General features: G+C 40.8%; 2 protein-coding genes across 2 annotated transcripts; both read left to right on the forward strand.

Annotated features, from left to right (window-relative positions):
• The first annotated feature begins 4587 nt into the window (after positions 1–4587).
• LOC124711297 lies at positions 4588–23571 on the forward strand. Its single transcript, XM_047241301.1, has 2 exons — positions 4588–4754; positions 22683–23571. The coding sequence occupies exons 1-2, from the start codon at positions 4611–4613 to the stop codon at positions 23082–23084; spliced, it is 546 nt and encodes a 181-aa protein (XP_047097257.1). The 5' UTR covers positions 4588–4610; the 3' UTR covers positions 23085–23571.
• On the forward strand, positions 11141–12680 carry LOC124711296 (progranulin-like). Its single transcript, XM_047241300.1, has one exon. It carries the CDS (start codon positions 11167–11169, stop codon positions 12361–12363), a length of 1197 nt encoding a protein of 398 aa, XP_047097256.1. The 5' UTR covers positions 11141–11166; the 3' UTR covers positions 12364–12680.
• Positions 23572–25749: the final 2178 nt, after the last annotated feature.

A 25749-nucleotide genomic window follows, 5' to 3' on the forward strand; every position in this document is an offset into this window, starting at 1 on the left:
GGCTGCTTGTCCTGTTCCAAGGGTTGCCCCTCAGATCCAGGCGGTCGCAGAGGGTGGGCTTACTGGTAGTTGGGAGCTCCAACGTCAGGCGCGTAATGGGGCCCCTTAGGGATATGGCAGCAAGATAGGGGAAGAAAACCAATGTGCACTCCGTGTGCATACCGGGGGGAGTCATTCCAGATGTGGAAAGGGTCCTTCCGGATGCCATGAAGGGTACAGGGTGCACCCATCTGCAGGTGGTCGCTCATGTTGGCACCAATGATGTGTGTCGCTATGAATCGGAGGAAATCCTCTCTGATTTGGTGAAGACTGCCAGTCTCGCTAGCGGGATGAAAGCAGAGCTCACCATCTGCAGCATCGTCGACAGGACTGACTGCGAACCTTTGGTACAGAGGCGAGTGGAGGGTCTGAATCAGAGGCTGAGACGATTCTGCGACCGTGTGGGGTGCAAATTCATCGACTTGCGCCATAGGATGGTGGGGTTTCGGGTTCCGCTGGATAGGTCAGGAGACCACTACACGCAGCAGGCGGCTACACGAGTAGCAGGGGTTGTGTGGCGTGGACTGGGCGGCTTTTTAGGTTAGATGGCCTCGGGCAAGTACAGAAAGGGCAACAGCCTCAAAGGGTGCGGGGCAAAGTCAGGACATGCGGGGACCAAGCAGCAATCGGTATTGTAATTGTAAACTGTCGAAGCTGCATTGGTAAAGTACCGAAACTTCAAGCGCTGATAGAAAGCACCGAAGCTGAAATCGTTATAGGTACGGGAAGCTGGTTGAAGCCAGAGATAAATTCTGCCGAAATTTTTACAAGGGCACAGACGGTGTTCAGAAAGGATAGATTGCATGCAACCGGTGGTGGCGTATTTGTCGCTGTTAATAGTAGTTCATCCTGTAGTGAAGTAGAAGTGGATAGTTCCTGTGAATTATTATGGGTGGAGGTTACACTCAACAACCGAGCTAGGTTAATAATTGGCTCCTTTTACCGATCTCCCGACTCAGCAGCATTAGTGGCAGAACAACTGAGAGAAAATCTGGAATACATTTCACATAAATTTTCTCAGCATGTTATAGTCTTAGGTGGAGATTTCAATTTACCAGATATAGACCAGGACACTCAGATGTTTACTACGGGTGGTAGGGACAGAGCATCGAGTGACATTATACTGAGTGCACTATCCGAAAATTACCTCGAGCAATTATACAGAGAACCGACTCGTGGAGATAACATCTTGGACCTACTGATAACAAACATACCCGAACTTTTCGACTCTATAAGCGTAGAACAGGGAATCAGTGATCACAAGGTGGTTGCAGCATCCCTTAATGTGGAAGTAAATAGGAATATAAAAAAAGGGAGGAAGGTTTACCTATTTAGCAAGAGTAATAGAAGGCAGATGTCAGACTGCCTAACAGATCAAAACGAAAATTTCTGTTCCGACACTGACAATGTTGAAAAAGGTCAAGGCAATCGTAAAATACGTTTTAGACAGGTACGTGCCGAGTAAAACTGTGAGGGACGGGAAAAACCCACCGTGGTTCAACAACAAAATTAGGAAACTACTGCGAAAGCAAAGAGAGCTTCACTGCAAGTTTAAACGCAGCCAAAACATCTCAGACAAACAGAAGCTAAACGATGTCAAAGTTAGCGTATGGAGGGCTATGCGTGAAGCGTTCACTGAATTCGAAAGTAAAATTCTATGTACCGACTTGACAGAAAATCCTAGGAAGTTCTGGTCTTACGTTAAATCAGTAAGTGGCTCGAAACAGCATATCCAGACACTCCGGGATGATGATGGCATTGAAACGGAGGATGACACGCGTAAAGCTGAAATACTAAACACCTTTTTCCAAAGCTGTTTCACAGAGGAAGACCGCACTGCAGTTCCTTCTCTAAATCCTCGCACAAACGAAAAAATGGCTGACATCGAAATAAGTGCCCAAGAAATAGAAAGGCAACTGGAATCATCAACAGAGGAAAGTCCACTGGATCTGACGGGATACCAATTCGATTCTACACTGAGTTCGCGAAAGAACTTGCCCCCTTCTAACAGCCGTGTACCGCAAGTCTCTAGAGGAACGGAAGATTCCAAATGATTGGAAAAGAGCACAGGTAGTCCCAGTCTTCAAGAAGGGTCGTCGAGCAGATGCTCAAAACTATAGACCTATATCTCTGACGGATCTGTTGTAGAATTTTAGAACATGTTTTTTACTCGCGTATCATGTCGTTTCTGGAAACCCAGAATCTACTCTGTAGGAATCAACATGGATTCCGGAAACAGCGATCGTGTGAGACCGAACTCGCTTTATTTGTTCATGAGACCCAGAAAATATTAGATACAGGCTCCCAGGTAGATGCTATTTTCCTTGACTTCCGGAAGGCGTTCGATACAGTTCCGCACTGGCGCCTGATAAAGTAAGAGCCTACGGAATATCAGACCAACTGTGTGGCTGGATTGAAGACTTTTTAGCAAACAGAACACAGCATGTTGTTATCAATGGAGAGACGTCTACAGACAAAGTAAGCTCTGGCGTGCCACAGGGGAGTGTTATGGGACCATTGCTTTTCACAATATATATAAATGACCTAGTAGATAGTGTCGGAAGTTCCATGCGGCTTTTGGCGGATGATGCTGTAGTATACAGAGAAGTTGCAGCATTAGAAAATTGCAGCGAAATGCAGGAAGATCTGCAGCGGATAGGCACTTGGTGCAGGGAGTGGCAACTGATCCTTAACATGGACAAATGTAATGTATTGCGAATACATAGAAAGAAGCATCCTTTATTGTATGATTATATGATAGCGGAACAAACACTGGTAGCAGTTACTTCTGTAAATATATCTGGGAATATGCGTGCGGAACGATTTGAAGTAGAATGATCATATAAAATTAATTGTTGGTAAGGCGGGTACCAGGTTGAGATTCATTGGGAGAGTCCTTAGAAAATGTAGTCCATCAACAAAGGAGGTGGCTTACAAAACACCCGTTCGACCTATACTTGAGTATTGCGCATCAGTGTGGGATCCGCACCAGATCGGGTTGACGGAGGAGATAGAGAAGATCCAAAGAAGAGCGGCGCGTTTCGTCACAGGGTTATTTGGTAACCGTGATAGCGTTACGGAGATGTTTAGCAAACTCAAGTGGCAGACTCTGCAAGAGAGGCCCTCTGCATCGCGGTGTAGCTTGCTGTCCAGGTTTCGAGAGGGTGCGTTTCTGGATGAGGTATCGAATATATTGTTTCCCCCTACTTATACCTCCGAAGGAGATCACGAATGTAAAATTAGAGAGATTCGAGCGCGCACGGAGGCTTTCCAGCAGTCGTTCTTCCCGCGAGCCATACGCAACTGGAACAGAAAAGGGAGGTAATGACAGTGGCACGTAAAGTGCCCTCCGCCACACACCGTTGGGTGGCTTGCGGAGTATAAATGTAGATGTAGATGTAGATGTAGATTGCAGAGCGATATGAAGTGGGACAAGCATGTAATGGCAGTTGTGGGGAAGGCGGATAGTCGTCTTCTGTTCATTGGTAGAACGTAGATGTAGATTTAGATGTAGAGATCTCACAATCCGCCTTTTAGAGGGCTGGGACGACCCCACTACCAACGCTGAACATGTAAAGTAACTGTTGGTATAACATTCATATAGGACATCAGTTATGATGCGGACTATATGTAAGTCCTGAAATATCGTATTTCATTGTATGATAAAAACTTTTATCTTACAAGTTTTTGCGCCCCTATAAATTTTACGCCACAGGCATACGCCCCACAGCCCCCCCTCCCCCCCTTATTGTATACTGTATGCCACTGGATGTACCTTCCTTGCAATGTATCCGCTCATAACTCCATATGACTTTCTTCGATCCTTATCTACAGATGGCAGTTATCAGCGGAACAACGAGTTTTCGATTCCACCGGTTCTTTACTTCTCCAGTTAAACCTGAGTGTTAAAACAGCTCGCCGGCCTGGGTGGTCGAGCGGTTCTAGGCGCTACATCTGGAACCGCGCGACCGCTAAGGTCGTAGGTTCGAATCCTTCCTCGGGCATGGATGTGTGTGATGTCCTTAGGTTAGTTTAATTAGTTCTAAGTTCTAGGGGACTGATGACCTAAGAAGTTAAGCCCCATAGTGCTCAGAGCCATTAAAACAGCTCAAAATAACCGGTTTCTGAAATAATCGATTTTCCGTTTTTTATAGCTATTACTTACAGTAACAAATATGAACTTCGAACAAAGGCTGAAAAATTCTGATCAAGGTGAAGGAGTAAGAAATATGGCGTTGAGGTTATGCCAGAAATCGGTCTCATTTTTTCCAGCAAAGATTTCGAAGGTGAAGGAGTGGTGACAGCGAGAGCGAAAGTTGCAGGCTGATGACTTCTTGCATCGTCAGTTTTGGATGGTATCAATTTTTCACTCTGAAGGTACCACAAAATTAACGGTTCAGTAATTATTACCAGTTTCTAGCTCATCAGTAAAATAATAGACATATCAAAAATACCTTCTCTGCCAAGGAACAGAACGAAACTACCGGTAATAGTTTTGACCGGTCGGTTCTCCCCGCCCCCAGGTGACGGCCACTGTGGAGGTGCACCGGCCCCGCGAATGCGCACAGGGTATGGCGTGCTCCGACTCGCCGGCCGCCTTGTCCCTGCCGACGCCCGCCAGGTGTTTGCAGCCTTCACCGCTGCCACCAGCCGGCGCCACCGTCGCCAGGATCGCCTCCGCCGCTGACGTCACGGCGCCCAACTCTGTCAAACAGGTCAGTTTCCGGTTCCTCTCCCTAGTCCGGCTGCAGTTATAGACACATCACCGACGTGTCATTATCTTCTGCACAGTCACCCAATCCATCGTTTTCAAGAATCTCGTTCATTTCCCAGGTGTATTCATTGCTTGCTCCCCGTCCCAAACCACCACCTGCTCCTGGCCATAGTCCAGGTAGAGAATTCGAAAATTATGGCGGAGGAAGTTGTGCGGGAAATAAATTCTGACCCTGATCAGGAGATCTGTACTGTCCTCTGTATCTGCAACAGTGTTCCCACCTACACAACCGGCCATTAAATTTGCCACACCAACAAGAGATGCAGATGATAAACGGGTATTCATTGGACAAATATACTAGCACTGACATGTGATTACATTTTCACCAAATTTGGGTGCATAGATACTGAGAAAACACTACCCAGAACAACCACCTCTGGCCATAATAACGGCCGTCATATGCCTGGATATTGAGTCAAACAGAGCTTGGATGGTGTGTACAGATACAGCTGCCCATGCAGCTTCAACACGATACCACAGTTCATCAAGAGGAGTGACTGGCGTATTGTGATGAGCCAGTTGCTCGCCCACCATTGACCAGACGTTTTCAGTTGGTGAGAGATCTGGAGAATGTGCTGCCCAGGACAGCAGTCGAACATTTTCTGTATCCAAAAAGGCCTGTACAGGACCTTCAACATGCGGTCGTGCATTATCCTGCTGAAATGTAGGGTTTCGCAGGGATCAAATGAAGGGTAGAGCCACGGGTCGTAACACATCTGAAATGTAACGTCCACTGTTCAAAGTGCCGTCAATGCGAACAAGAGGTGCCCGAGACGTGTAACCAGTGGCACCCCATACCATCACGCCGGGTGACACATTTGTATGGTGATGACGAATACTCGCTTCCAATGTGCTTTCACCGCGATGTCGCCAAACACGGATGCGACCATCGTGATGCTGTAAACACAACCTTGATTAATCCTAAAAAATGACGTTTTGCCATTCATCCATCCAGGTTCGTCATTGAGTACACCATCGCAGGCGCTCCTGTCTGTGATGCATCGTCAAGGGTAACCGCAGCCATGGTCTCCGAGCTGATAGTCCATGCTCCTGCAAACGTCGTCGAACTGTTCGTGCAGATGGTTGTTGTCTTGCAAACGTCCCCATCTGTTGACTCAGGGATCGAGACGTGGCTGCACGATCAGTTACAGCCATGCGGATAAGATGCCTGTCATCTCGACTGCTAGTGATACGAGGCCATTGGGATCCAGCACAGCGTTCCGTATTACCCTCCTAAACCCACCGATTCCATATTCTGCTAACAGTCATTGGATCTCGACCAACGCGAGCAGCAATGTCGCGATACGATAAAGTGCAATCGCGATAGGCTACAATCCTGCCTTTATCAAAGTCTGAAACGTGATGGTACGCATTCCTCTAACTCTAACGAGGCATCACAACAACGTTTCACCAGGCAACGTCGGTCAACTGCTATTTGTGAATGAGAAATCGGTTGGAAACTTTCCTCATGTCAGCACGTTGAAGGTGTCGCCACCGGCGCCAACCTTCTGTGAATGGTCTGAAAAGCTAATCATTTGCATATCACATCATCTTCTTCCCGTCGGTTAAATTTCGCGTCTGTAGCACGTTATCTTCGTGGTGTAGCAATGTTAATGGCCAATAGGTTCCCACCTACATTCTCCACCTGTTTACCTAATGAACTTCCACCATCGAACACCTTGTTCGAGAAGAGGGAATTTATTTATCTCCAACGCCATAATGTTGAAGTCTCGAAATCTGAACCCCAAGTCACGCGATGCCTCTGCCTCCTCCGGTACAAGGAGGACCAAATGCATGAGTGAAACGATCCACCCATCTGCCATAGCGAGGATCACTGTCTCCATAGGCACTGCTCGAGTCTCAAATCCGTTGCTGCGTCTAATGTTCCTCACTCCACATATTCCCACAGATGCAAGCCATACTCCCACCAATAAAGCAAGTACTCACCTTCTAGTCCAACCAGTCGACAGCCCAATCCATTCCAAAAATTCTTTCCACCCACATTTTAAAAAGAAGATATCCTCCACTTGTCAGTTTTGTCACAGTAGTCCTCGAAAACGTCAGTTCTTCCCAACATCCTCATTCTCTCCAATAAATTTCCATAGATGCCTTCCACCTCAACATAACACCAGCCCACTATCAGGGAACATCTTCTTCTACCATATATCCATCCTACTCTAACCTACTGACCCTCACACTCTACTCTCCCAATGCTACTAATGCAGCAACAGCTATTTCTTTCCTCCCAACCTCTCAGATTCTAAACTACCTCTGGAACCCAGTCAGTCTATTACACTTATCTTTCACATCCAATGTAGGTTCCAACTTTCCCTCTACTCAATCACATTACCAACCACAATTTTGATTTCCAATATCCTATCCATTAGGTCCCTTCTCCTTGCATGTCTACCAACACTAAACATTAAGCTAACCACAATGAAGATGAGTTTAGGTTCTGAAGAAATTTAGAAACACATGAGGCACTTAGGTTGTGCAGATATTATTCGAAGTTTTTAAAGTATAAAGAAACTGATCACCTATCATAAACATTTTGATACAAACACAAAGAATGTAAGTACCAATAAAGCCACATTTATAGCATTTGTAGATTTAGAGAAAACGTTTGACAATGTTCACTGGAGTATACTCGTCGAATCTATGAAGGCGGCTGGCATAAAATAAAGAGAACGAAAGCTTATCTACAATGTGTACATAAACTAGACACAACTCTGTAGCTGAGTGGTCAGTGTGTCCAGCTTCTATGCAGAGGACTAGAGTTCGATTCCTTGTACTTCCAGGGAGTTTTACCTACTGCACCAGCTCACTCAGTATCGTGATGCTAATTAAGGAGCGACTTGAGCCAGTAGTAGTGGTTGTAAGGTCAACAAAAATGACAGCGGCCAGCAGTGCTGAGTGATGATCCTATGTCTCTCCATACTGCATCCGAATGACGGCACTAGCAGAGGATGACACGGCAGTCGATCGGTCCCGACTGGCCCGTCTAGGCCAAAATGTGCAGAGTTTACTTTGCTTTGTATGGTGTTATAAGAATCAATGGACATGAAAGGGAAGCAGTAGTTGAGAATGGAGTGAGGCATGCTTGTAGCCTAATCCAGATATTAACACATCTCTACACTGAGGAAGCCGTGAAGGAAATAAAATGAAAATCTGGTAAGGAAATTAAAGTTCGACGAGAACACACAAAGAATCTGAGGTTTGCTGGTGACACAGTAATTCTTTCATGGACTTTCTAGGACTTGGAAGAGCAGCTGAATGGAATGGATTTTACCTTGGAAAGAGATTATAAAAGAACATTACCAAAAAACAAAGGTAACGGAATGTAGTTGAAACAAATCGGGCAATGCTGAGGCAATCAAATCGGGAAATAAGACGCTAAAAGTAGCAGGTGAGTTTCGCCATTTGGGCAAAGAATTAACTGTCGATGGCCAAAGAAGAGAGGATATAAAATTCAGAATACCAACAGAAAGAAAGAAAAGCGTTTCTGAAAAAGACACATTTGTTAACATTGAATATAAGTTTAAGTGAAAATGTGAACCATAAATAGTTGGGACAAAAAGTTCTGGGAATCGGAGTGATTCAAAACATTTTTTGGTTTGTGTATATTCCTGAGGCCACGAGTATATTTGTTTTTAGAGTGTTTATGCAAGTATCAGCCAAGTAGTTGTTCGAACCAAAGTGAGGACATGCGACAGAGTGAAAGAGACGTTTGAGACGACCCGGAGTACAATTGTAATTCTTTACTAATCAAAGTCATCTGAGAATTTGATTTCCGTAACTTGTAATTATTCCTTATTGTTTTACGTACCTTACTCACCCTTCTGTTCCTTTTAAATTAGAATTGGGAAAAAAATTCTTCTAGAAAAATATGCGTTTGCTGATCACATATATTACGATGACAAATTCTCAGTTTTCGATTACCTATCGATCCCGTCAATATTGAGTCGATTGCGCGTCATGAAATTTAGAGTGGTTCTCACAAAAACGATAGGATGATGAGTCAAAATATCTTACGAGTCTTTCATTTTAGGCTGCACACGAGCGAGCTGTGATATACACAGATGGAAAAGAAAATCGAAACACCAAAAGAAATTAATGTGGGCTAATGAAATTTCGCGAATGCATTTATCTAGGTAACATATTTAGGTGATTAACTTTGCAAGATCGCAGGTTTATGTAAATGCGAGACAAGCCTTTGCAGGTGTACTGGTATATTAATAACAGGTGTAGCCGCCAGAGAGCCGGCCGATGTGGCCGAGTGGTTCTAGGCGCTACAGTCTGGAACCGCGCTACCGCTACGGTCGCAGGTTCGAATCCGGCCTCGGGCATGGATGTGTATGATGTCCTTAGGTTAGTTAGGTTTAAGTAGTTCTAAGTTCTAGGGGACTGATGAACCATTGTTTAACCGTCAGAATGCTAGCATGCATGGATTGTGTTGTACTCGGGCAGGATGCCAGTTTGTGGGCTGGAGTTCCACGCCTGCTGCACCGTACATTCTGGTAACCACCGCTACCAGCAATCGTGTACCGTAGTTACGTTCCTGGCAAGTCTTTCTGCAGTATCGCAGAAGAAACATCCAACTTCTCGTAGGCGTATTACACGACCGTGTTCAAACTCAATGAGGTGTTGACAATGGCGTCTTTCTCGCGATAAATGTATTCTTAATTAACATCAGCTCGGTACGTCCAATCTGAAAGGTAACTAATGCTCACGACCGTTACAGCGTGTATTTAAAGCAACCTGATTCGCATACTCATAATGGAGCTACCAGCGTCAGTCTTATGCGACTGGAGCAGAAATTTCAATAGACATGATCTTTTAGATGAAGAAACATGCATATCAACTTTCGTTTATGCCGCACAAGTCCTTCTTCGTGTTGCGTTTTTTTTCACCGTCAGTGTAACAGCCGAAGGCGTTCCCTTTGCCCACATTCTGATTCTGTTCATAGAGTTTCAACAAAATAGTTGGTTCTTAACTGGTTTCTTTCGCTTTGTTTCTAGCACGTTTCATGATCTTACAGTACAACTCCCTGCTTTAAGATCGACAACCTTCAGATCTGTTCGCCGGACGTCCTCCGTGTGAAATCGACGTTCATCCCAACAATGTTTCCGACACGCAAAAGTTTCTTACAAGTCTACACAAGTCCTTATTATAGATGCAAAATATTGTTCCGCTGGTTCTTTAGATATTTATTAACACACAACAATTTTTACACAGTGTATATCTCCAACAATTCATAATCCTTCTTATTACATTTACGTTGATTACAGTTCCTCGTTGTTCTATGGAATTTGAGACTGCCGACTACTGAAATCCGTTCTGGACATTCCAGTTATCGGAGATGCTGTCGCTTTATAGCATCTCCAAGAAAACTAATCCTTCAGCTATGGTTGTCCTACCCGAAGGAAACGCTATTAGAATTTTCTTGTTTATTTGTCAACTTTGTTAGTTCGTCAGACACCTTTATAGATTTCAGTTCCCAAAATGCGCAGCCTTGTTACGCAAAAGGACAAGAAGGTAATGTGCCGCAGATGAGAGCATATAATAAAAGGAACACGTGAAAGAACGTAGAAACAGTGCAGAGCTGAATTTGCTGTCTAAGTATAGTGTTTAGTTCCACGGGAAAGAAAAAAACATAAAAATCGTACGAAATAGTTTTAATTATTTTCCACTAAAATTTTATCATCTTAGCAAAGCAATTTTTCAAACCCTTAAAAAGTAATTACGACACTCATCATAGCTATGTTTTAATGTTAAATGTACCTTCCGTACTTTTAGATTTCAAAGATGCTGTAAGATCGTTATCTTTTCCATGTCTATGCAGGATTCACTCATATTTCTAAACTATGTATGCTGTAGACAAAATCTGCACAATTTATTTGTCCATGGATGGATATCGACTTCCTAAGGGGTACCGAGATTTGCTCTAAGCCATTTACAGAAAGTTTCTTCCTCCTCCAGCTTTTGCGAGAGCGTAAAATCGTCATTTAAGCGTAGACAGCTTTCTGAAACGCTCTACATTTTTGTTAGCTGATTCACTTTCTAAACAAATGTAGTTTATCATTGTCACATCCTTAACGCCGTATGCCAAACACAGAACGGCGGCGCGCTGTCCAGCTCGATAGGCGTGTCTGTATCGCTATTGGGCGGTGAGCCGTGGCGTCATGTGACGCGATGCGCCGAGTCAACCAACTAGCGTTGCAATACGATATCGCCGTCCCTGGTCGCAGACTCGGCGCGAATCGAGTTCAGCGGCCACAATCGATACATCGACTGCAACAGCTACGAGATGTCGAGAAACAAAAGCGGCAGAACAGCTGTGGTTCGGTGTAGTCATGGCCGGACCGAAGCTGTGCGTGCTTGCCTTCGCGTTAGCAGCGTGTGTTTCCGGAGGTTTGTCGACATGTTCGCAGTCGTCCTGCCCAAGGGATGAGACGTGTTGCACACTACCAGAAGGCGGGGAGGGCTGCTGTCCTTACAAAAACGCCATCTGCTGCCTCGATGGCATCCATTGCTGCCCTTTCGGTACCGTGTGTGACGAAGAACATCGCCGCTGCATAAGTGTTCTAGAGGAAGGGGACAGGGAGACCGCTCTCCTCGAGTTAATCGCCGCCCCAAACATCAGTGTGTCGTCCAACGAGCACTGCCCCGACGGAAGTACCTGTCCTGACGTTTCGACGTGCTGTATGACGACAACGAAACACTACGGCTGCTGCCCGTTCCAGCAGGGAGTCTGCTGCAGGGACTTGATCCACTGCTGCCCCTACGGAACCCACTGCATCGGGGGCGGTCTGTGCCGTCGCCAACAAACAGAGAACGACATTGAGGGAGCGGAAGCTGCACACACAAAGCAGGCTGTAATCGAAACGACAGCACGTCGCGGGGGCGTGTCTACCTGCACAGACACGACCTGCCCGCAGGATCAGACGTGCTGCGAACTGTCAGGGGGCGGAGAGGGCTGTTGCCCGTACCGGAACGCCATTTGCTGCCTCGATGGCATCCACTGCTGCCCCTTCGGCACTGTTTGCGACGAGGAGCACGGACGATGCATTGACGTTCTACAAGAGAAGAAAGAGCGTGTCGTTTTCGTCGAGCTGACCCCCGCCACCTCAACGAACGTCAGTGAGTCAAACGAGCACTGTCCGGACGGAAGCACCTGCCCCGGCGTCACGACATGCTGCATGATGCCGACGAAACATTACGGCTGCTGTCCGTACCAGCACGGAGTCTGCTGCAGGGACATGACCCACTGCTGCCCCTACGGAACACACTGCATCGGGGCTGGTCTTTGCAGTCGCCAAGAAAGCGAGAGCACCTTGGAAGCAGCCCGTGTGCAAGAGAAGGAGCAAGTTGTCGTCGCTGAAGGATGCAGTGGAAGACAACAGAGATGCGGAAGTGACCAAACGTGCTGCGTGAAGAGAGATGGTTCAGCAGGATGTTGTCCAATGAAAAATGCCGTGTGTTGTCACGGGATCGATTCTTGCTGTCCAGAAGGATTCGTATGTAGCATCTTCGGGTGCCTGAAAGTGTAGGCTATCCGGGCTTTCATATTTCTGTATTAATTTTTGTATATACAATTTACACAGAAAGCTCTATTTCGCCTCATACAGTGCCGAATTTTGAATTAACTTGAAAAGGAGTGCGAAAAATATATGCGAGAGAGGCTGCTGCAGACGAAATTGCGTGTGTAATAATGATACACAAAGTCAGGACCTTTAGGCACGTTTTCAGTGTATAAGTTATCCTATAATTCTTGTGATTATTGTATCACAAACTGTTTTTTGAAATTGTTAATCCAAGCCATATCAGCTTTATACATTCAGAATAGAAATAAAATGTTTTCTACAAACTGAGTTTTTTTCTGAGCGTTATCCTCTCATTTAGACAACTAACTCCGTCATTCTGTGGCAACATGAAGTTGAAATTCGGTTTATATATTTTTTTCTCATACTGGTTAGGGTTATATTTTAGTAGTCTACAATTTAAATGGAGTACCGAAAAAATTTAGCCACATTGGAACGTCTAAAAATAGATTATAATCGTCATTTAAAGTATCCCAGCATATCACAATACGAGAAATTATTCAATGTTATTTATTTAATGCAATTCGGTAATAAACTGTCAGTTGCACTATAAAAAAAATTGTGAGGAAAGAATGTGATAACCAGAAAAAATAATAAGTACATTCACCTAGAGGGCAGTTGTTCATATTTAACACAATATGTAGGAGAGTAATTTTTTTGGTATAGTTTTAATGAAACGGAAAATACAATAGCTTTTAGTTGTTTACAGGTGCACATGGTAGTCCAGTTTGGTGCAGTGCTGTACACTTTTTTTATTCCTTAGTGGACAAAATTCATTCTCATGGGCCACATACACTATACACATTTATAGTACATGTACAACTTCACTCATTGATGTCATTTCATTGTGCAGTTGCCATTATTGTGAAGTGCATCTCTGAAATGGCAGTTTTTTTTTTTGCTTCTGTTTCTTTTACTACATAACAATGCATATCCTAGTTAGACAATACAATGTCACTTTCATTCCATTCTTGTGTCTATAGTAATCACATTACAAATACATATGTAGAATTAATCAAATATTTTATAATCAAGACATGTTAATATGTATGTAGCGATCTGTTGGAAAGAAGCAGTTGCTCGAAAGCCAGTTAAGTCTGTGCTGTTATGTTTTGTGTGCTGCATGTCTGCTATTAGTGAGTGGTTAATTCCTCATTCTTATAGTTTGACCTGGAGTTTTAGGTATGCTGAATCCATAATGATTTACCTTGCTGTATTTTCTTACATCTTCATTTAATCTGTAGCTTTATGTGCTGAAAAGAACTTTGAAACTGTGTGAATCAGTTTGTACAAAGAGAATCAAGATATGAAAATGTCACAGTTTAATATATTTTATGCTCAAGTCTTCCACAGCAGATCACTTCCTGTCAGTTTACTAGTAGCAGGACTTCATCCAGACCTGTACGTTCATCATAACATGTTACATAGAAATGGTTCAAATGAAGTATGCAATAATGTTTCTCTACATACAAAAGGCATAATATAAAATTTAATGTTATTTTTACAGAAGAGCATATAACCACCAATTTTCAGAACAAATAAATGGGATCACTGTAATCAACCAAGCAGAAAAAGAACACTGAAAGTATTGATTCTGGAATATTACTCAGTAACCAATTAGTTCCTAATCTGCAGTTCTAATGGGCCAAAAGCAAGAAGTAATGTGGAACTGTAGTTGCTTGTTGGTGACCTTGTCTGTCTTCTTTTACACATTCTGCTGTTTGATAGCAGGACAGTCTTGTAGTAGTGCTTAGATACTTTCCAATGCAATTGACCAGCTTTTGCCCTAGAACTGTCTCATGATATCACAGGTAACTAGTGTTTTTTTCTTTTATAAGGTAGTGCATTCTGTGTTGGTGAATTACGATGAACAAATATTTATGAATTTGTTTGTTTGACATTTCTTGTGCTTGAGATATATTATCAGATGATAAACACCTGTCAGCTTGGTACTAGTCCTATGAGGTTTTAACACAAGATTCACCATTTAGGATGGTTCTCTGTAGCAGGAAACCTTGTGTGGTGTGTCCTTCATGAATGGGGTTAGGACGGGCAATTACATTCTACTGACAAATCAGCACACCCATTAAGTGTGATAATGCACAATGTTCTTTAGAATTATTTATCAAATGGTGTTTGTAGGCTATAAAAAATTGAAACCAAGTTGTAACTACCAGAAAAAAACATGCTTAAGTGAAACAAACAGTAATACTAAAAAGCTTAGGATGGTCTTCTTGCAGGGCTACCATTCTTGTTTTGGTCACATATATTTCCTTGTTTAGTTTCATGTGTTAACAGTTCATAGTGTATTCCTCATGTTGGCAGATCTGCATCTGCATTTCTTTTTGTAGCTTCCAGCATTTTTACTTCTGATCAAGTACATCAAAAATACTAAAATAATAGCCAAAACAAAGGTAAGAAAGATAATTGCATTAAGTTTAATTTCTTAACCTTTAAATTGAAATGCATGTGTTGGCAAATAAAGCAAAAAAATTGGTTTTGTGATTATTAATAAATGAAATACACACAAACTCAAAATACAACATACTACAGACTTTATTCACTTGATTAAATAATTAAGTATGACTTCTATAGTAACACCATAAAACATAATTAGGGGAAAATATGAATTTATTTCAACAAATTAATGTAAACCTAAAACAGAACAGTTTTATGAACTACAAGGTGGAGTCATGGGATGGTGAGGTTAGGTTTCCTGAAGAGAGATGTAGTGAATAAGACGACTTATTTATCAATTTATTTAGCTCTCATATTATCACATTCATTATATTGGACTTGTCATTGTACAGAACAGTATAAAATTATATATTAAATATTTACATCATGTACAAAATCTTATTGGTATCAACGCATCTCTATAACAAGAACATTATTCTGCTTATGTACACACAGATAGAATAAAAGCTTGCAAAACCCCTTGGTCGATTTTACTAAAACTATTAAATACCAGTTCTTTAGTTAACTGGGCATAGTAACACAGAGCACAAAAGTGAGGTGCTGGATTACATACATACATGGATGAAAGAAGTTTGGTTTTATCTTGGAATGGTTGATAATTATGAATTTTTGTTTGGAGAGTTATGAAAGACCTACAGATTTGAGAAAAATTCCAGGTATTCATTAATGCTGTAGAAGCTGTTGTTTATTAGTAGATTTTCCAACTTTAATAGTGATGTACGATTTATATTTGTGTAATCACAGATTAAAGTATTAGTAATCAAGTAGTTCATTATTAGTCATTGCCTGTTGTTGGCACAGATATAGGGGTTGTTTTTGAAAATTATGCATAATTAAGTAATGAACATGATCTGTTGGTTAAATTATGCTCAGTGGAATGTCTCTGAATAACATAATAAAATGATCTGAAAGAATTACACGAGTTTCATTAATTATGGGATAAATTACAGACTTTGCTTTGTTGACAGAATAAAGACAGTTTAAAGTTCTTATACATTGTACATAACAGTCCCAGTAAGAAGTATTTCATCATGAGTATTGCTCAAAATATGGTGAATATGGATTGGCTGCAGCAGATTGTACTGGCTGGGGACTGGACTGACTCACTAACGTGCAGCCTTTACAAAAATGTTGGATAAACTAATTCGGAGACAGAGTAATGGTTAGTTGGAACACCTTAAGAACAAATCATCAATGAAAGATTTTGAAATACTTTTTCATTTTATGTGTGGCAGATTTTTACCCTGATGACGAGCTGCAATTATTCATAGCATACATGGAAGCAAGTGAAAAGCTGTTTTTTCGTCAACTAATGAAATTTTATTTTATATGACCCTGTGTTTTGACATCATTGTATTTAATATGTTGTTGTATGGGAATGACTGTGTTTGTCAGTAACAAACTATGCTTTTGATGGGGTAAATAATGACTTTTTTGACACAAAAATTACTGGAGTCAGTTTGTTGTATTTACTTTGTCCTTACCTCAGCTGTCAGGCACACGCAGTTCACAGTGTGATGCAAGGAATGGAAAATTGTACTGTAGACACATCGCCTGTTAGTACTATCTGGCACGGGTCCCACATATTAGAGCAATATTCTGGAACCAGTTTCATGAGTGATTTGTAAGCAATCTCCTTTGTAGACTGTTGTCAACTGCTGACATGTATGTGATTCTGAGTCTATTTTATGAATAATGCAGTTTTGTTAACTAGTGAAACAGTTTCTAGTTGTAATAGCTTACACTGTTCAAAATCAGTGTATTAGTTAAACTTCCTAAACTGGAATGATTGTCACAATTATCACAACTAACTATTGTTACATTAGGGTTCCTCATGCCAGTATTGTTGTACAAAATTTATCTGAAGTTGAAACTGTACCACATTTGAGTAGAAACTCAAATTTTCAAAGTTAATCTCCATGGTCATCATCTGGAAATGATTGTGTGCTGAGAGTGAAGGGAGCCTCTCACACAGTTCTGGTCTGTAACTGAAATGTATCTCGTACGCAAAGAGGCGTCACATGAAAATTATGAAAGCAAATGCAGGGAATTGGGAGTGACAGTGGCACTGTTCTCCTCTCCCCATGTGGACTGGAATCACAATGTGACAGGGGGGAACAGAGACCATCATCAGTCCTGTCGTTCCCTACTGAATGCCTGGTGAAATCAGATAGGAAACTGAAAATATACAGATATTCAAAACCAGACTAAAAGAATAACTTTTTAGCCCCTCCTATAGTCATAACATTTTTAACATTTAGAGCCACAGATGTAAAGTCCACACAACTCTAATGCTTGTACTAGACAGATCCTACTTTGTCAACATAAAGATAGCTAAACATGGTCTGTGTGTAGTTACATAAATGTTTTGTTTCAAGTATTAGTTACAAACAGCAGTCAAATGGTACAATAGAGGTAGCGGTGGCTTATTTTTAAAAAAAAATGTTTTGTTCTAATATACATATAATGAGTACTCTAGAAGTGATGCCAATAATTATCTCTGTAAGTAGATTAGCACTTGCCAGAATTTGTTAGGATGCTTTACAGAAGTAGGCAGCAGTGGCCTCAGCATCTGCCTGTTAATGTATGACTTCAGGTGATCCATATCCACCTACAGTGAGTCACATCTTTACTCTAAAAAGACTTACATTTTGGTTTTTATCAGTTAAAACACTGATTATGGTGTATGTATGGTGTCAACCATACCTCATACAAAGAATTTAGTGGAACTCAAGAATTTTGACTCAAACATGTTACTAACATACAAGAGAGAAGAAAAGGTATGACTTTTAGCTGACATCCACTGATGAGACCATGTTAACAGAGGCAAAACGTGCCTATGAGTTTAAGCATATCCAGTTGCAGCATGCAAAATGTGTTTTGTTTGATACATCTTATGTAGCTGCTGTGGAAAAGGTCACTAAAATTCCAATATTCAGTCACCACCTAACAGTAAAGAGGGTGTTAATCTTAAAAACTGGCGTTTCTACTGAAGTATGATGTATGAATTCTGAAAGAATTTATACAGTAATTAACTACTGGCAAACTTGACTTAATTTCTTGGTGGAATGCTGAATTCTTCATCATAAGTTGTCTGATGTCTTCCTTTAAAAATATTCCATTAATAGATCAATCCTTGTTTTTTGTTTGCTGTCATTGTATTCAATGCACTTTGTTATCTAGTGGAAGATAGCTTACAAATCTCCTGAGCTGCTGTGCAATATTACGAGTATGAAATGTATTATAAGGTTTTCGTGTGACAGGGTCTCGTACCCAGGCTGTTGAGAAAAGAACATAATGTGTTCATGGAGTAGCCAACTCATCAGCAAATTTTAAGCAATTCACCATTTATGTTGAATTTTTAACAATAATGGAAATTCCTGGGTGGCACAGTATGTAAAGTAGGGGAAAGGCAACCACTAATATACAGCAATTTGGTGCATTAGCACAGTAACAAAACAGAAAACAGAATTCACACTAGCTTCTGAACACTTAACTCTTTTTCCAGTGCTGGTTCCACATTCACACACACAGATACCCAAATGCACATTCCTGTGGCCACAGATAGACTAATTATTGATACTCAATTATTGAAAACAATTTACTGAGCTTTTTCAAGCCAATAAATTTTACCAACTGCCATACACTTTAAGATATTTTATTTTAGTTTGAAAGCAACCAGTTTTGGCAATTAATTTTGCCATCTTCAGGCAAAATGAATTGCAGCACATCACAGAAACCACCAGCAAAACACTAGTCTGTGTTCACAGTCCACCACAGCTCTTGGACAGGGTTGAAACTAAATGGATGCTCGCAGTCATCCCTCAAAACCTCCCAGACTAACTGATGAGTGGCCCCCATGTCATGTCCAACCACTCGAGTACTTGTCATAGGTGCTTCATCAAAGCACTCAAGAACAGTCTCTTGAAATGCAGCATCCTGTTGTGTTCGAGGTCTTCCAGCATTACCATGATATCCCGCTATCGAGCCTATTTCACAAAGTCGCTGGTGAATGCTGTAAACGTTTGTGGGTGTAGATGGTGTCTTTCTGCATAATATCTCATTGTTCTTCAAATGAATACTGTGCTGCCATGCTTACTGTACGACTAAATTGCAGGTGACTTTGTGCGCTCTGAAGCGAAGCTTATGTATGAATGCATGTGATGTAAGGTGGAGACAAACAGCAAGATGTATTTGACACATGTGCATATCACGTTGAGCCAGTGATGGGGCGAGGGATGTTTGTATGTGTGAACCAACAGCCATAGTGCTGCCCATCAACAGACAAACGGCAACAGGGTAATCCTATGGCCAATCGGAGTGTGTGGCACCAAGTTTCTGTAGTTTCAAAATGGTGCATTGTCAACCTACACAACATTGGTAATTTTTGTTCCTACTAGCATCAGCTATCCAGGGTTAAAATTTCGTGACCCAATTTTTCTCCACACTGTATATAATGCATTTTAGAAGTAATTACAAAAATTATTCGTTTGAGTAGGTTAGCACTAAATGTAATTTGTTGTTAGTAGGGCTGACATGTAGTCAGCAGTGGTTACTTCAGATTGTTAGTGTATGACTCTGTTTCTTAATGGAATTTATGGAACACAGTGTGTAAACAAATGACTGAAAAGGACATTATTTTCTAGCTTTGACCATTACTTTCTCCTGTGAGAATATGGGACACTTTTTACAAAGTTCTTGTATATGAATGACTGCTGATAACTTTGAGGTTGAATTCTCAAATGCCAATAAACTTCGTTGCACTGTAAACATAGGCCCAGAGTGACGCCATCTGTGAACATTCCATTTCATGCACTGTTTGCCCCTTTTTCCATTATTAATAACAAAATAAAAAGCTAACACTCACATATACTGTCAAAGCACTTACGCAAAATGAATACATCAGTCATTACTGATGGAACTTGATAATTAGCAGTAAAAAATGTTGACTACAGAAAATGATTGTCAGTATAGTAAAACAAATTAAATACAGAGATTCCTGTAGGCCAATATCTAAAAGTCAGTGTAGTGTCCTTGCTTGTTTATATGGCTACAGAATATTAATATTCACAAAAAGAAATACCTTAAAAGAAGAAAATATCTTAAAGCATATCTGTGATATTCACTCTTATGATTGTAGGCGGAAGTGTAACCTACATGACTATACAGTAAGTACAAATATTTGTAAAGGATGAGTATACTGTGCTGCAATTGTGCAGTAGAACTACATGCCATACTATTTAAAATAGCTGTTAAGTTTATATAAGTTTAAAGTGACCATTGCTTCTATTCTGTTTCTGAGTTTTGCAGCACCATAAAAATTAGTGTAATTGATCAAATATTTTTAGCCATTTCCAGACTCAGTTTTCACTCCGCAGTGAATTGTACACTGACTTGAAACTGTGTGCCAGACTGAAACTCAAACCTGGGATCTTATTGTCAAGTGATCTTTCACAGAACCTAAATAAAATCTGGTCATATGTAAAGGCTGTTAGTGGCACTAAAGTTAGTGTCCAGTACGAAGCAAATGAGACAGGAACTTAAACTGAAAGTAGCAAAACAAAAGCTGAAATGCTTAACTCCATTTTCAAATGTTCCTTTACAAAGGAAACCCCAGGAGAATTGCCCCAATTTAATCCTCATATAGCTGAAAAGATGAATGAAATAAGTATCAGTGTCAGTGGTGTTGAGAAACAGCAGAAATTGTTAAAACTGATCAAAGCTCCAGGATCCAATGGAATCCCTGTCAGATTCTCTTCTGAATTTGTGGCTGAGTTAGCCCCTCTCCTAACTACAATCTATTGTAGATCACTCAAACAAAAAATCGTATCCAGTTCTTGGATAAAGGCCGAAGTCAAACTACTATCCAATATCCTTGACATTGATTTGCTGTAGAATTGTAGGACATATTCTGAGCTCAAACGTAATGAGGTATCTTGAACAGAATGACCTCCTCAATGCCAACCAGCATGCATTTCGGAAACATCGATCATGTGAAACCCAACTCACGCTTTTCTCACATGACATACTGAAAGCTTTGGATCAAGGCAACCAGGTAGATGCTGTACTTCTTTATTTCCAACAAGTGTTTTACTCAGTACTGCATGTACACTTATTGCCAAAAGTACAGTTATATGGGGTATCAAGTGAAATTTGTGACTGTATTGAGAACTTTTTGGTAGGGAGGAAAGAGCATGTTATCTTGGATGGAAAGTCATCATCAGATGTAGAAGTAAATTTGAGTGTGCCCCAAGGAAGTGTGTTGGGACCCTTGTTGTACATGTATATTAATGACCTTGCAGATAATGTTAATAGTAAAACCAGGCTTTTTGCAGATGATGCAGTTATCTATAGTGAAGTACTATCTGAAAGAAGCTGCATAAATACTCAGATTTTGATAAGATTTCAGTGTGGTGCAGAAATTGGCAACTTTCTCTAAATGTTGAGAAATGTAAAATTTTGAATTTCACAAAATGAAAAATGGTAGTATCCTATGAGTGTAATATCAATGAATCACTATTTAAATCGACCAACTCAAACAAATACCTGGGTGTAACATTTTGTAGGGATATGAAATGGAATGATCACATAGGTTCAGTTGTGGGTAAAGCAGTTTATGAACTTTGATTTATTGGTAGAACACTGGCAAAGAGCAATCAGTCTGCAAAGGAGATTGCTTATAAATCACTCATGCAACTGGTTCTATAATATTGCTCTAGTGTGTGGGAGCTGTGCCAGATAGGACTAAAAGGAGATATCGAATGTATACAGAGAAGGACAGGGCAAATTGTCACTGGTTTGTTTAATCCATGGGACAATGTCACAGAGGATACTGAAGGAACTGAACTGGAAGATGCTTGAAGATAGATGTAAACTATCCTGAGAAGGTCTGATAAACTAGTTTCAGGAACTGGCTTTAAATGATTACAGTAGGAATATGCTACAACCCACTATGTATCACTCACACAGGGATCTTAAGAATAAGATTAGAATAATTATTGCACATCAATGGAGCAGGATGAAAGCCTAATAACTGGTACAATGGTATGTACCCTCTGCAATGCGCCTTATGGCAGTTTACAGAAAATAGATGTAGATGGGACCTTTGTTGTTTGTAAATAAGTGCTTTACTGATTGAGCTGTATGACCATGACCCATGAGTTTTCTTCACAGCTATACTTCCACAGCACCTCTCCCCCACCTTCTGAACTTCCCAGAAGTTGTGCTGCATACCTTATACACTCCACTGCAGCGTAAAATTCATTCTGGAAAGAATCACCTAGACAGGAGCTAAACCATTTCTCCTCTATATGTTAGGGCCACAAAGTATACAGGAGAAGTCGTGTTAAGCTTGGAAGGTACGAGATGAGGCACTAGTGGCATAAAATTTTGAGGTGAGGTTGTAAGTACTGCTGTGACAGCTAAGTCAGTGAAGCACTTGCCTGCAAAAACCAAAGGCCCCAAGTTTGAGTCCTGGGCCAAAACACAGTTTTAATCTTGTAGGAAGTTTCATACTTAACTACAATTATTACTTTCAGCCATGTTACTTATTCTTACAATGATGTTACAAATATGCAAGAAATACTGAATTATTATTTCGTAGTTGTACTACTTACTAATTGTATTTGGTATCTTAGACCTGTTTCATCTTATACCATACATACAAACAATGTAACATATTGAGATTCACAGGACTGATAAAGCACTACAAAAACAAATGAGGAAAGCACATTCACACAAGTGTTCCATGTGGATGATTTCACTGTGTTTGCTAATTGCTATGCCTACAGGTGAAATTTACCCACAAGCACAGAGGGAGCACCATGACTGCCAGCGCTGTGAGGCAGGCCGTCAACTGCGACCAGGCGGCGCGGGGCGACCGGCTCCCTGGCAGTAGCGCCACGGATTTCTCACGGGCAGAGACTCTCGACAATGACCCCTGCCGCTCGGAGAGCAATAACAATGATGACAGTGGGAAGGTGGTAGGCAGCCGCCACGCGCAGCAGAACTCGGCAAGGTCGACACCAGCAGTGGTGCGGTCGCGGCGCGACTGCCGGTCCGACCGTCAGGCTCTCGAGTCGCTGCCATTGCTGTCTGGCATCGCCGCCGGATCGGACGGGGTTCCCCCCTACCCGCGCAAGAAGTACACGTACCCCATTACCGCCATCGGCAAGGGCGAGAGCAGCGTCTGAGGCCTCCTGCCGACACTGCACATCGAGTGTTTACGCTTTCTCCTTTGACCTCGTGAACTGAACTGGAATGCCTGTCGAGCAGTGTTTCTCACTTCATCATTGCAAAAGTAATTGGAGATAAGATGAAACGATATCATTTATCTCTTGAGACTGAGTAATTCTGATCTTAATATAGATGATAACTGAAATCTGTAAAATACAGAGTGCTGCTGTATGTCAAAATAAGTGCAGTGAGGTGCTTTGTGACATTCTTGTTGACATGTGAATTGTATCAGTATTTTTACCCTGTTCTGTTATTAGCAGTCTTTGTGTATTTCTCTGCTTGTGATGTCAAACAGTGTGTGGTTGTTCCCCTCAGAGAAGCAGAAATGTTTTTAATAAAAACTAACAAGAATTGTCTTATTTAGTGTGACACTATATCAGATGTATTTTTAGATATTTGACTGAAAATAATGGTTTCTCAAGATAAAGCAAGTCTAAGATACTGCTGGTGCATTAAAAAGTGAGATTTTGGCTTCATACTTATAATCACTCTCACTTTAAAAAATGGCTTATTTGGAGGACTTTTCTATTATTTCTTTCAGAATAATATGCATGATTACTTCCAATTTGTGACTATGTGACTGTGATGGAATGAGAGATAGGTTGAGCTCTAGGTACACAATTGAATGAATATGCCTGGAGACATCTGTACCATGCAAAAATGGTTTTTGTAACTGTTAGAAAACATAAGAATGATGAATCTGTTAGAACCAATTAAAAGAGTGTGTTGTGCCCAGTAAGAAAATAAGTGAAATGACTTGACAATTTTCAGAAATCTGTAACCAGCACCGCTCATCTGTGAAGAAATCTGAAAAAGTGAACACAAATTTTTAAGAAAGCAAATGCGTGTAAGAAATGTAAGTATATTACTAGACATGTCTTTTGAACCAACTATAAGACTCCATGTTTCGACAACTATCCCCTATTAATTTTAGAGCAGAGACCCTGTTAATTGGTCTTATAAACTGTCTTGTATAAAGGATACTCTTTTTTTATAACCTATTCCTCATTTTCTTTTAAGAAAAGTTGCACTTTGTCCAAGCCATGATAAATCATCATTTGTATCTTGTAGCAAGTGTACACTAACATCACCTTGTCTCTTCAACCACTCTTATTTTCAAATTTCTGCAGAGCATGTCACTGATAGAAACCTGATTTCCATTTTCTTCTAATCTATTTCATTGTTTTAGTAACTGATTTTTGTGAGATATTGTCCTTTGAACTGGCAAGATTTTTTCTCTGAGTCTGATCCCATTATTGTATCTTGTTTGTCTTACCATTTGCCTTTAATTTACTTTATTTATCTCCCTGACAGAAGGAAGCTTTGAATTAAGATGTACAGTGTTCTCAGATGGTCCATTTAGATAATTCCTTGCAAAAGGCAAGGATCGGGTTCTGTCATATAATCTGTCTGCAGGTTTCATTTCAATATGCAGTCCAATGAGTGTGGAAGATTCATTCTGCAAACTACCACTAGGCTATAGTTAAACCATTCTTCACCATAACTTCTATCAAAGTGGAGCTAGTCTCTAGTTTAGCAGGGTATGCAGGAGGGTTCAGTGACTGCACAATGTGTACCTAACTACCCTGTTTGCTTAAAGTAATGGCCATGAAAGCTGAGGCTCTGTGCTTGAGTGCCAGCCTAACATAGTTTTAACCGATCATTAATCTGCTGCATTGTATACATCCTGCAGTATGGTGAAAAACTGCTTCTGGAATTTATATGCTACTTTTTTAATGTGATTCCAATTAGTTCTAGCTATTCTACAAGCTTCACATGCTTCTTCTTCGTTTCTCTGTATACCTAGCTTTTGAGAAAGTAATTTATTATTTACATTGAATGCATTATTTAATAAAATGTTATAGGAGTTTGAACTAAATGAAGTAAAAAAAATTTAAAAAACATGAGCTTCTAGCTGAATACTCCTCTGCCATTTTCAGTTTGTAAACATAATTAACTTTTTCTTATTCTCTACTAGTAATTTTCATATAAGTCCTTCTAATGTCAGAGGAAAATAAACATGTGGAGCCATAATTAAGTAATCTATGCTGGGGTAAGTCCATAAAGTGTGTGTACATGCAATAGGCTTGTCTTTGGGAGACAAGGCAGGCAGTTCCAGTTAAGGAAAAGTGATGAAATGGAAATGAGAACTGTTCTTCCAGTTGCAATAGCTATGCCAGTATACACCAACTTCATCATAAGTATTTTGTGTACATTCATACTTACAAGGTAATTTTGTTCCTTATAATAAGGGTATATTAAGTATTGACATATAATGAATGGTCGGTAAATGTCAGTTCAATGTCCCATACCTTTAAGCATGTAAACAAGTTCTGTCAATACTGTATATGTTTAGTTGCTATTGATGTACCTATCAATATTTTATGATATGGCTCTATTCCTTAACTTCCTACCTATTTACAATAATAATGGGAATTACTGTCTGGAGCAGTACATAAAATAAGGGAAAGGCAACCACTCACCTACAACAGATTGATGCGTGGAGCACAGTAACACATAACAGAAAACAGCATTCACACTAGCTTTTGAATGCTAGCTCTTTTTCAAGCAATAGTGCAACACATTCATGCACACAGACACTCAAACACACAGTTCTGTGAT

The sequence above is a fragment of the Schistocerca piceifrons genome, chromosome 8 (genome assembly GCF_021461385.2).
Source record: "Schistocerca piceifrons isolate TAMUIC-IGC-003096 chromosome 8, iqSchPice1.1, whole genome shotgun sequence".
NCBI classification, from domain to species: domain Eukaryota; kingdom Metazoa; phylum Arthropoda; class Insecta; order Orthoptera; family Acrididae; genus Schistocerca; species Schistocerca piceifrons.

Excerpts from the sequence above, each read along its gene's own strand:
- LOC124711297 (XM_047241301.1), top strand. The coding sequence starts at position 4,611 with ATGGCGTGCTCCGACTCGCCGGCCGCCTTGTCCCTGCCGACGCCCGCC. Across the intron at positions 4,755-22,682 it reads CGCCCAACTCTGTCAAACAG|GTGAAATTTACCCACAAGCA; the intron begins GTCAGTTTCCGG and ends CTATGCCTACAG.
- LOC124711296 (XM_047241300.1), top strand. The coding sequence starts at position 11,167 with ATGGCCGGACCGAAGCTGTGCGTGCTTGCCTTCGCGTTAGCAGCGTGT.